Source organism: Phyllobates terribilis, unplaced genomic scaffold, assembly GCF_046119375.1.
Source record: "Phyllobates terribilis strain yellow unplaced genomic scaffold, ASM4611937v1 Scaffold_11__3_contigs__length_659146591, whole genome shotgun sequence".
NCBI classification, from domain to species: domain Eukaryota; kingdom Metazoa; phylum Chordata; class Amphibia; order Anura; family Dendrobatidae; genus Phyllobates; species Phyllobates terribilis.
Window position 1 is genome coordinate 115,897,895 of NW_027362771.1, and position 12,960 is coordinate 115,910,854.

A 12,960-nucleotide genomic window follows, 5' to 3' on the forward strand; every position below is an offset into this window, starting at 1 on the left:
TGAAACTAAGCACTAGTGTTGAGCGAGTATGTTCTGTCCGAGTATGCTCGGGCCGAGCTCCGAGTATTTATAGCTGCTCGGTGATAAGGTTAAATCGCTCCCGTGTGCATGATTTGCAACTGTTTGACAGCTTTATTACATGGGAGGAATGTGTAAGAAATAGACATTCCTCACATGTAATAAAACTGTCAATCAGTCACAAATCATGCACACGGGAGCGATTCAACCATATCACAGAGAAGCGGTAACTACTCGGTGCTCGGCCCGAGCATACTCGGCGAAAGGGTTAACAGAACATACTCGCTCATCACTACTAAGCACTAAGGATGTATACTTATATCATTACAACCATGGTAACAAAATAGTAAACTGTTTTCACAAATAGTATTATGTAATGTAAACTATAAAAATGTTACATTATTATCAGTATTAATGGGAACCTGTCAGTTGATTCATGCTGCCCAATCCATATATGCGAAAATCCAAATGACAACATTTTTTAGAGCTGTTAAAGGTGTTCGTACTGTAAGGACTGAAAATGTCCCTAGTCAGAAATGGGGGAAAATGGCCTAGTCTTGAACTGGCTAAAGATAGCTCCTAGGAGAAAAATATCTGAGAAAAATATATCTGCCTGTAATCATGCAGCCAGGTTCTGATTCCTTCTGCCTGTGAGCTGGGCATCAGGAAACATTTGGTAGGTTGCCTTTAATGTTCATTTAATGTTGTGCTATGAACCACAGTGTTATAACCTCTCGTTTACAGTTGCAAAACTTGTAGACTACCACTAGGTGGCAGCAGATAACAACATTTTTTATAATCAGTATGATCACACAAATAGGGAGATCCACTTAAATCTTTCTCGAAAATTACAAAATGTATCTCCAGGGCCATTCAGAAATTTCACGGCTTCCTCCTTGCTTAAATAAATGCAAAAGATTGTTTTGTAGCAAAGCAAAGGCACCATAGGATGAGAAGCCCGGTATAAGTTTAGTGCAAACATCACAGACCCAGGAGATTTATTCAAGGACTGTGCCGTGCTACAGCTTTTCATGGATTCCATTTCTGGTGTCTAAAATGTGCACATAACGGTCACTGGAGAGCCATAGATTCACATGTTAAGCTTTCATTACTGAATAATTTGATTTAGTAGTCATCTAGTATAAAGCCATATAGTACTAATATGTGATGATGTAGTAGAACAACTATAAACTATGTTAACTGAGTACTAATATTAAACTGATGCATCATTAGGGATGACCACTGAATTTCCACATTTGACCACTTGATCACTGTATATTTACACCGGTTATTGGTGATGGAAAATAAACCACTAGATAATCTGGAAACTAAAATGTGAACAACTGAATCACCAAGGATGGGTCTTTAGTTTAGTAAGTGACCGAACAGTGAATATGGGATCACTCTGTATGCCATACTTATGAATGTAATACTTTATTTAAAGAATACTAGTCAGTTCTCCTGAGCAGTCTGTTATAATAAATCATTGCGTTCCCGTTAAAGACTTTGTCCAGCGCCAATTACTTTGGCTTTGGTATCATGTACCTGTCCTATTCATTTGTGCACAATGCCTGCTGGTCTTGTACATGTCCTGGCAGGTATCTGTAGATCAAGATCATGGACACTGCTCTTCTCCAGATGCAAGAATTATTGGCCCCGGAAAAGGAAATGAAATATATAATTTTGGGGAGTCTTCTCTTAGAACTCTACATTGTGGCATGCCTCTGTTATTCATCCTGGAAATATATGAATAAATCAACAACTGTATGTTGCCATTTCCCTGTTTTAGATTTCAGCTTTCAACAATATCATTTATTCCTACTAACCGCCTAATCCAAGCGACTCTACTCTGTCCTCCTCCTCCTAGACCTGTAATCTGCCTTTGACACAGTCAACCATTCCCTCTTACTACAGACTCTGCCATCTCTCGGCATCACAGACTTGGCCCTATCTTGGATCTCTTCATACCTACCAGACAGGATATTCAGTGTCTCCCACTCACACACCACCTCCTCATCTCGCCCCTTATCTGTCGGTGTCTCCCAAGGTTCAGTCCTAGGACCCCTTCTCTTCTCCATCTACACCTTTGGCTTGGGACAGCTCATAGAGTCTCACGGCTTTCAGTCTCACCTCTATGCTGATGACACTCAGATCTACCTGTCCGGACCCAACATCTCCTCCCTACTAACCAAAATCCCACAATGTCTTTCCGCTATTTCATCCTTGTTCTCTGCTAGATTTCTAAAACTTAACATGGATAAAACAGAATTCATCATCTTTCCACCATCTCATTCATCCCCCCCACCCAATGTATCTATCAACGTCAATGGCTGTTCACTCTCCGCAGTCCCGCAAGCTCGCTGCCATGGGGTAGCCCTGGACTCTGACCTCTCCTTCAAACCACATATCCAAGCCCCCTCCACGTCCTGCCGACTTCAACTCAAAAATATCTCTTGTATCCGCTCATTCCTCAACCACGAATCTGCAAAAACACTAGTGCATGCCCTCATCATCTCCCGCCTCGACTATTGCAACCTCCTGCTCTGTGGCCTCCCTTCCAACACTCTTGCACCCCTCCAATCTATCCTAAACTTTGCTGGCCGACTAATCCACCTGTCCCCCCACTATTCCCCGACCTCTCCTCTCTGTCAATCCCTTCACTGGCTCCCCATTGCCCAGAGACTTCAGTTCAAGACCCTAACCATGGCATACGAAGCCATCCACAACCTGTCTCCTCCATATATCTGTGACCTAGTCTACCGGTACTTACCTGCATGCAACCTCCAATCCTCACAAGATCTCCTTCTCTACTCCCCTCTTATCTCCTCTTCCCACAATCATATACAGGATTTCTCCCGTGCATCCCCCCTACTCTGGAACTCTCTACCCCAACATATTAGACTCTCGCCTACCGTGGAAACCTTCAAATGGAACCTGAAGACCCACCTCTTCCGACAAGCGTACAACCTGCAGTAACCCTCGCTCCAACATACCGCTGCACGACCAGCCCTGCCCTCACCTACTATATCCTCACCCATTCCTTGTAGACTGTGAGCCCTCGCGGGCAGGGTCCTCGCTCCTCCTGTACCAGTCGCCGTCACGTTTTGTTCAAGATTATTGTAATTGTTCTTGAATGTATATACCTTTTTCACATGTAAAGCGCCATAAAATAAATGGCGCTATAATAATAATAATAATTCCACAAATATTGATGGAGAATGAATTATTTTGATGCAGAAACCATCATCTTAATCATTACAACATGGAGGATTAAAGGAGAGAACTGACGCACGCAAACTAAAGAGGCCATCTGCCCAAGATAGTCCCAAGTGCATAACCCTGCAGCTGTTGTATACTCCCAACATCCTCCATGTAAAGGGGAACATCATTGCTGACAATGTTACTGTACTGTAGATGGCGACACACCCCACTAACAAAGGAAATGACAATACTCAATTCTGTTCTTAAATATTTACGAGGAATAAGAGAGAAACAGCACAATGTAAAGTTACAAGAAAAGATACCTGGAATATTTCTTTTATGGGGAAAGCTAGTATTTTTCTAAAACGGATGTGTCAATAGATCTGATTGCTCTTCTTTAACAAAATCCTGCTTATGTCAATGACCCTATATATTATAGGTCCAGGCTGTCAATGTGAAAACAGCGTTAAAATATTTGCAATAAATTAATCATTTTATTTGGTTTTGTAGGCTGTTACTTCTACAAATGTGTGTATCTGACATTGCTATTGGGAAGTTTCTGTACTTTGTATAATACCTTTTTCTTTCATCTTCACAGCCTGTTCTTGTGTACATGGGGTTTGTAACAGTGGAATTGATGGGGATGGTATATGTTTGTGCTTGTCCGGCTATGGTGGTCCTAAATGTGATCAACGTAAGTATTGCAGCATGGGGCACTGGATAGGGGAGGGCTGGCATTTTATAGAGCAGAGGACTACGTTTTCTGCTGCTTATAATATCATTGACGTAGATTTTCTTACACCCTAAGAATATTTCTGATTATGGGGTGTAAATGCCAAATAAGTTGTTACTATCCATAAAGAGTTGTAAAATATTCATTATATCATCTCAGCTTTGCCAGAATGTGCAGCATTAACCTGCAAGGAAAATATGCGATGTGTGAGGTCACATACAGGAACAATGGAGTGTAAATGCTTACCAAATTTTGAAGAGAAAGGCGCACGCTGTGAACGTAAGACTTACTTAATTATATTAATTCTATGTCATGTTTGTTATGTAAGTATTAATACTGCTTAATTGTTTGATTCATTGCCAGATTTAAAATTCTAACAAGTTGGGTTGTTCAAAATGGATAAAAAGTATCCCACATTGCCTTCTTGACAGAGCTAGTTACAGTACACTAGCCTAAACACCAGCCATGCCCATATAAAAGACAGCCGTTTCCCCTTTACTGCCAGACCCTGTGTTACTATCTGCACCAGTAGCAGAGTTTTAATTTGTGGCAGCAGTAGATTTTGGCAAGACATGTTCTACATTACAAAGAATGGGCACTCTGTAATACTTACTTTCACCTGTGGTAGCACTGTACAAAATATTAATGCTTTGCAGATAATAGCTGATCGCTGGGATTCCCAGCTGGGGGAAACTTTGTGAGTGTTTTATTGTCAAGAGACCCATCTAATAAGTAGGGATTGTCCAAAGTGGGGAACTTATTCTAACTTTTGGCTATATCGGGGTAACATGTAAAGGAAAATAAAGGAAATACGTTGTTTTTTTTTCACATTTTTCCATTTTTTTAAGGCCATAAGTAAAATAATTTTAAATTGTGTTCAACTTTCCATAGCAATTATTTTTCTATATCGAATATATATTTTTACTCCATTGCATTTCAACACTTAAATGCATTTTTTTATTAGTCTCCAGTCAAAGGACAAATTTAACTACCTGCTTGTGTTGTAGAGCTGATCTGAATTTACTTCGATTGCAATTCCACAATTGTTTTGGGGTTTTGTTTTTATGGCATTCATTATGTGGTAAAAATTACTTGGAAACATGACTGCCTATATCAGTCAGATTACTGCGATACCTAATGTGCATCAATATTTTTTGTTCAAATGATGAAAAAAAAATTAGAATGTTGCAAATAAATCATTTTGCTTTGTGCTGCTATTTTCCAAGACCGGTAAAAAATTTATATATAACTTGATGGCTTGTTTCTTCTGTGAGCTGACATTTTTATTCATACAAATTGTGAGTACATATGATTCTATGATTGCTTATTGTTACATTTTTTAAGTAAGTGAGGAAACAAAAAAACCTTGCAATTCTGGCAATTCTTTTTCTCTTTATGGCGCTTACTGATTTAGTTAAGTAATTCTGCATTTTAATTGATCTGACTTTTTACAAACACAGTGAAATCAAGTATGTTTATTTTTTATTTTTTCCTTTATTTTTAAAAGGGGTAAAAAAGGGGTGATTTGAACTTTAATTACATTTTTAAACGTTTTTCTTTATTTTTTAGTCCCTTTAGGGAACTTGAACTTGATCTTTCTCCAATGGGAGACGGTGCGCAAAAGCACTGGTGCGCATTCCATTTAAATGCTGCTGTCAGACTGTCAGAGATTGACAGTGCCATTTAAATGGCTAAATGTGCGTCCGGCACATGGTGTCAGTCGCAGCTGTTAGTGAGAAATGCCAGCTATATATTATAGCCGGTATCCAATTTTGAGCAACCTCCATGCATGCAGGCACCTTCCCATGATGTGAATAAAAGATCCTTTTTCAGGATGAGTTTAATAAAGATTGTGATATGGGGAAAAAAAGCAATTTTTTTCATGAAAACCTGATTTAACCCCTTCACAACATTGGCAATTTTGAGCTCACAGAGGCTGTGTGCATGCTATCGCAGCTGGTTGTCAGCTGATTCTGATAGCAGACACCCAGCTCTCAGTGCCAGGAGTAATGCCCACACTTTAACCCCCTAATTGCAGCATTTAGAAAAATAAAAAAGTTATAACTCTCAGAATAAAGCGATGAAAAAATAATAATTTTTTCTATAAAATTGTTTTTATTGTGTGAAAGCCAAAACATAAAAAAATGCAAATTGTTGTATTGCTATAATCGTACTGACCCAAAGAATAAATCTGTCTTATCAACTTTACCACACGCGGAACGGCATAAAAAAAAAACAAAAATACAATCTCTGAATTGCTGGCGTTTGTTCATTCTGCCTCCCAAAAATCAGAATAGAAAGCGATCAAAATATCTTATGTGCCCACAAATGGCAGCAATAAAAACGTCAACTCGTCTCGCAAAAAACGAGCCATCACATGACTCTATCGGCCGAAGTATGGAAAAGTTATAGCTATCAAAATATGGCAATGCCTAGTTTTTGCAAAAAAAAGCATCTTTTAGTGTGTGACAGTAGCCAAACCGACAAACCCGATATAAATGTGCCATTGCTGTAATCACACCAACCTGAACAGTAAAATATAAATAAAATCAATTCTTCACCTGCTATTGATTTGTTCATTCTGCCTCCCAAAGATTGCAGTAAGGCTCAGCTCATATATTTCCTGCTCTCTACACTGAGCGCTTACACTGGGGTTTCCATGTAAATCTCTGAAATACGTGATTCAAATGGAACCCCCAGCGGAAGATTCCCTATAATGAGGCAGATGAAGGCACTGTGAACGCCGTTTGACCTGTGATCCGGAGGTGTCTGTCTTTTTAGGTGTGCATAAAAAAGCGATCGACCACAGTTTTGTGCACTTCTGAAAAGGATAACGCTGACTAGAGGCCAGACGGAGTCCAGAGTAACTTTGCTGCCTCGGGGGTTTCATCTGAATTACGTCACTGGGAGATTTAAATGGAAACCCCGATGTAAGTGGTCAGCGTAAAGCACCGGATAAATGTGATCCAAAATGTAATTTAAAATGTTCCCAATAAAAGCTTCACTTCAATCCACAAAAAAAGCCCCCATTCAGGTCCATCATCTGTCAATGGAAATATAGGGGCTTCCACGTTACTGGTAGTACAAAGGCCCTGGAAAAGCAAAATGGCCCTTGCCCACCAAAAGAATTTTAGCAAATACTGTACTCCCAAATCCAAATGCCCCCCTCCCTTCGGAACCCAAGTGTGCCTAAACCACATTTAGCATCCACATGTTTGCCATTTCTGTAGCGATGAGAGACAGTCTAATTTACAATTGCGTGTCTCTTGAAGCATGAGCTGGGCAGAATGTACAGGCACTACAACATACTTGTTACTTCAATGTACTAGCCACTACAATGGCAGTTTGTAGATAAATTCCCAAAGGGGTATAATTTCTAAAATGGGATCGCTTTAAGGAGGATTCTGCTCTTCTAGCACTTGGGGGTTCTGTATATGGAGTCCGCAAACTATTTTAGGAAAATCTGGACTCTAAGAGGCAAATAGCCCTCCGTCCTTCCCGAGTCTCACTGTGTGGCTAAGCAGTAGTGTACTGCCACATATGGAGTATTTCTACATTCAGCAGAAATTGTGGAACAAATTTTGGTGCCATTTTTACCCATTTCCCAGTGTGAAAATGTAAAATCTAGGGCTAAAACAAAATTTTGGTGGTAAAAATGTAATTATTCTTTCTTCACCGCCCAATGGTATAAAACTCTGCGAGGCACATCTGGTGTCAACATGCTCACTGCACCCCTAGATGAATTCATTGGGGGGTGTAGTTTGTAAAATGAGGTCACTTATGGGGGGGTTGTGTTGTATTGGCACCTCAGGTGCTCTGCCAATGTGACATGGCACCGTCAAACCAGCCCAGCTAAAGCTGTGTAACATCCCTGGCGGCGTGCTTGCATAGTGCACCACCCCCCACTATGCAAGACCGCAATCTTACCTGTCAGTCCAGCCTGCTAATCTTGCTCCAGTTCATGCTTAGTGCATGCCTCTTGACTGACTGCTTAGGGCGGCGGCCCGGTTACTTCCTGATTCTTATAGCTGCTGTGGGCGCACCCCTAATGCTTTTCCAGCCTATTGCTTTGAGTCACTGGATATTTAAACCCCCTCCACCTAATAGGAGGTGCCTGAGCAACACCTTCACTCAGTTTGTCTTTGCAACTGTAATGCCAGGTCCTGTCCTGTTATCTCTGACTTCTAGTCTGTTCCCGCCACTCTGGGGGCTGCATTCCCAGACCTGTTATCTCTGACTTCTAGTCTGTTTCCGCCACTCTGGGAGCTGCATTCCCAGACCTGTTATCTCTGACTTCTAGTCTGTTTCCGCTACTCTGGGGGATGTATTCCCAGGCCTGTTACCTGTGACTTCTAGTCTGTTTCCGCCACTCTGAGGTCTGTATTCCCAGGCTTGTTTTTGTATCTCATTGCAGAAGCAGTTCCTGTCTGAACTGTATCCTAGCCTGTTACCTGTTTATCTCTATGTCCGTACCTTCCCTTTTCCTGCAGTATCTGAACCTGCACCTAACTCCAACTCGTTGTCTCTGTACTTGTGTTTGTGAGTTTTGTATCCACTCGCTACTTCATAGTAAGTACCTTGTGTGTATCTGGTTCTGCTCGTCCCTTTTCCCTTCCTCCGTATCTTCCTGTATTTTCCAGTGTGTTCCATGTGAACAGAGCCCTGTCCTCTCTGCCTTGCCCACTGCTCCAGCGGTTTCTCTCTGCTCTGACTTGCCCACCGCTCCGGCGGTTTCCCTCTGCTCTGCCTTACCCACCGCTCTGGCGGTTTCTCCCTGCTCTGACTTACCCACCGCTCCGGCGGTTTCCCTCTGCTCTGCCTTACCCACCGCTCCGGCGGTTTCTTTCTGCTCTGACTTGCCCACTGCTCTGGCGGCTTCCCTCTGCTCTGCCTTACCCACCGCTCCGGCGGTTTCTCTCCGCTCTGACTTGCCCACCGCTTCGGCGGCTTCTCTCTGCTCTGCCTTGCCCACCACTCCGGCGGTTCCGCTCTGCACTGCCTAGTCCACCGCACCTGCTGTTTCTCTCTGCTCAGCCTTGTCTACCGCTCTGGCAGTTCCGCTCTGCTCTGACTTGCCTACCGCACCTGCAGTTTTCACCCCGCTCTGCTTGCTCACCGCACCAGCAGTTCCTCTCTGCTCTGCCTTGTCCTCCGGCAGTTTCACTTTACTCTGCTTGTCTACCGCATCTGCGGCTCTGTAAGTGTCTCCCAGTCTGTACTGGACCCTAGCCAGCCTGCGCTCCAACCTGCTAATACCTCCCGGTCTGCACTCCAGCCGTGCTTGCCAGTGCCCATCTGTCTGCATACCAGCCGTGCTTGCCAGTGCCCACCTGTCTGCATACCAGCCGTGCTTGCCAGTGCCCACCTGTCTGCATACCGGCCGTGCTTGCCAGTGCCCACCTGTCTGCATACCAGCCGTACTTGCCAGTACCCACCTGTCTGCATACCAGCCGTACTTGCTAATACCCACCTGCCTGTATGCCAGTCTAACCTGCCTGTTCCTGCATTCCCCGGTGTGGGTCAACAACTGTGACCGGGCTCTGACCTGGAGTCGCACCTGGTCCCTCTGCTCAGTTCCTCCTTGGTCCACGGAGTTGACTAAGCCGCCGTGCGACCTTGGTCGGATCGGGTTGATACTTAGTTACGCCCCTCCAGGCACTCCTCGGTTCATGGTACAGTGGGATCACTAATCATGCTCACGCCAGTCAGTCCGGGCGTGAGCGTAACAATCTGAACTCCAGTATGGCGCTCCTTCCCTTCTTAACTTTCCCCTGTGCCTCAAAAGTAGTTTTTGACCACATATGGGGTATCGACATACTCAGGAGAAATTGCACAACAAATTTTGGGGTCCATTTTGTCCTGCTATCCTTGTGAAAATGAAAAAAAGTTGGGACCAATACAATATTTTTGTGGGAAAAATAAATATTTTCTTCATTTCATAGGTCAGTGTTGTACAAGCATCTGTGGGTTCAAGGTGCTCACCACACTTCTAGGTAAATTCCCTGAGAGGTCTAGTTTCCAAAATGGGGTCACATATGGGGGTTTTCCACTGTTTAGGCACATCAGGGGCTCTCCAAACGCGACATGATGCCCGCAGACCATTCTATTAAAGTCTGCGTTTCAAACTGCCACTCCTTCTTTTCTGAGCTCTGCCATGCGCCCAAACAGTAGTTTACCCCCACATATGGGGTATCTGCGTACTCAGGAGAAATTGCACAACAAATTTTGGGTTCCATTTTCTCCTGATACCTTTGTGAAAATAAAAAATTGGAGGCTAAAAGAACATTTTTGTGGGAAAAATTTGATTTTTTTTATTTTTACGGCTGTATGTTATAAACTTCTGTGAAGCACCTGGGGATCCAAGGTGCTCACCACACATCTATATAAGTTCCCTGAGGGGTCTAGTTTCCAAAATGGTGTCACTTGTGGATGCTTTCTACTGTTTAGGCACATCAGGGACTCTCCAAATGCGACACGGCATCCACTAATTATTCCAGCAAATTTTGCATTCAAAAAGTAAACTGGTGCTCCTTCCCTTCCAAGCCCTGCTGTGCGCTCAAACAGTAGTTTTCCTCCGCATATGGGTATCTGTGTTCTCAGGAGAAATTGCACAACTAATTGCATGGTGCAATTTCTCCTGTTACCCTTGTGAAAATGCAAAATGTGGGGCTAAAAACCTTTGTGTGGGGAAAATGAAAACTTCTGTAAAGCACCTGGGGGTTCAAGGTGCTCACCACACATCTAGATAAGTTCCCTGAGGGGTCTAGTTTCCAAAATGGGGTCACTTGTTGGGAGTTTCTACAAGTACATCAGGGGCTCTCCAAACACGATATGGCATCCCCTAATTATTTTAGCAAATTTTACATTCAAAAAGTCAGATGGTATGCCTTCCCTTCTGAGCCCTGCAATTTTTTCCTGTTACTTTTGTGAAAATAATAAAATATTTGTGAAAAAAGTTAAATGTTCATTTTTTCCTTCCACATTCCATTAATTCCTGTGAAGCACCTGAGGGCTTAATAAACTTCTTGAATGTGGTTTTGAGCACCTTGAGGGGTGCAGTTTTCAGACTGGTGTCACTTTTGGGTATTTCCTGGTATATAGACCCCTCAAAGTCACATCAAATGTGATGTGGTTCCTAAAAAAATGGTTTTGTAAATTTTGCTGGAAAAATGAGAAATCGTTAGTCAACTTTTAACCCCTCTAAATTCCTAACAAAAAAAATTATGTAAAGTAGACATGTGGGAAATGTTATTTATTAACTATATTGTGTGACATAACTCTCTGGTTTAAGGGCATAAAAACTCAAAGTTTGAAAATTGCAACATTTTCAAACTTTTCGCCAAATTTCCATTTTTTTCACAAATAAATGCAAGTAGTATCAAAGAAATTTTACCACTATCATGAAGTACAATATGTCAGGAATAAACAATCTCAGAATCAATGGGATCCATTGAAGCATTCCAGAGTTATTAGCTCATAAAGTGACACTGGCCAGGATTGTAAAATTTGGCCCGGTCATGAAGGTGAAATCAGGCTTGGCGGTAACGGGGTTAAACAACAGGTCATTTTCTGATAATAGCTTTCCTTTAACTCTGGGTAGTATTGTTAGCCTGTAAGGTTTGGGTTCCTTGGTTTGAATCCAACTAATGACAAAATCTGAACTGAATTTGAACGTTCTCCCCATGATTGTGTGGGTCTCCTCCTAAAATTGCTGTGTGCTTTTAATATACTGATTTAGATTCTCAGCTCACTAAGCAGAAAGATGTGAATGATGATAAAAAAATACAGACTTGTTAAAATCAGTACTGTACCAAATCAATGGTGTAGTATGATAGGAATTCTTCTTTTACTATTTGTAAGCATGTGCGATTCACACTCATTTTTCTTTACAGCAATTAATCCTTGCTTGAAGACTGTTTGTCATGCGGCAGCAGACTGCTTCTACATTGGCCCAAACCAACACAACTGTACATGCAAAGAAGGCTATGGAGGTGATGGTGTCGTGTGTTTACCCATTGATCCCTGTCAGAAGAACTTTGGAAATTGCCCCACACCATCTTCGGTCTGCAAATATGATAGTCCTGGAAAGGTGAGAAAGCAACACACTATATATAGAGGGAACATGTAGCTTCCAAAAAATAATACTGGACACATTCATAGTACAACACCAATGTGTTGACTGCATTCTTGATTTTCCTGCAGTCTCGTTGTGAATGTGAAGAAGGTTACAGTAATTTTCAGCCGGGAATTGGGTGCCAGCTGGAAGATGTGTGTGCAACTAAGAATACATGCAGCAAAAATGCTAACTGCAGCACCGTTGGTCCTGGGAAAATTGAGTGAGTATTTTTCTTGTATGCATGTTGATATTATGAGACAACAATCCTATTTAGATAATATTTGTCATGTTTGACAGATGTGTATGCAAAAAGGGTTATTCTGGTGATGGCGTGGTCTGCTATGGAAACATTTTGGAACGTATGAAACAAATTAACAGTGAACCAGGACAGTGGCAGGGAAAACTTTCCATTGCTATAGACTTGTTTGGTAAGTACTGATATCTATAAAACTGTCAAGTGTTTTCTAAAGGGGGTAATCTAACCACAAACATATATTTCATTTTCCCTGCATATGTGATTATGTTATATCGGTGGGTGTCCAACAACATGGACCCACCTCCCATCTATGGCCAGAAAAGTGGAACCTCATCCAATCCTAACCTTGATATTCTAATCTATGGCCTCAATTCATCATTTGTAGTTTTTTTTAGGTCACTTTCCTTTTTTGTCTGTTGGTATTAATTGAAGTTTTTGCATCAAAATGTCGCACGCGATTTATGTATCTGGTGCCAAGTCAAAAGTAAGCTTTCTTCATGACTTGATCTGTTTTTGAGACTTTTGAGTTGCATTTTGGCGCCAAAAATTGCAAAGAATGAATGAATGAACAAATATTCAACATACTCAAAAATACACCTGGGGAGGGAGTACAGTGAATTTGCCCCAAATTTCGAG

General features: G+C 42.0%; 1 protein-coding gene across 1 annotated transcript in view; it reads left to right on the forward strand.

Moving 5' to 3' along the window:
* STAB2 (stabilin 2) overlaps nt 1-12,960 on the forward strand; it is a 332,513-nt gene that overhangs the window by 106,399 nt on the left and 213,154 nt on the right. The window contains exons 6-10 of the mRNA XM_073651531.1: nt 3,818-3,913; nt 4,112-4,231; nt 11,845-12,041; nt 12,155-12,288; nt 12,366-12,496. Of these exons, the coding sequence (XP_073507632.1) occupies nt 3,818-3,913; nt 4,112-4,231; nt 11,845-12,041; nt 12,155-12,288; nt 12,366-12,496 (678 nt within the window). The remainder of the gene's footprint in view (nt 1-3,817; nt 3,914-4,111; nt 4,232-11,844; nt 12,042-12,154; nt 12,289-12,365; nt 12,497-12,960) is intronic.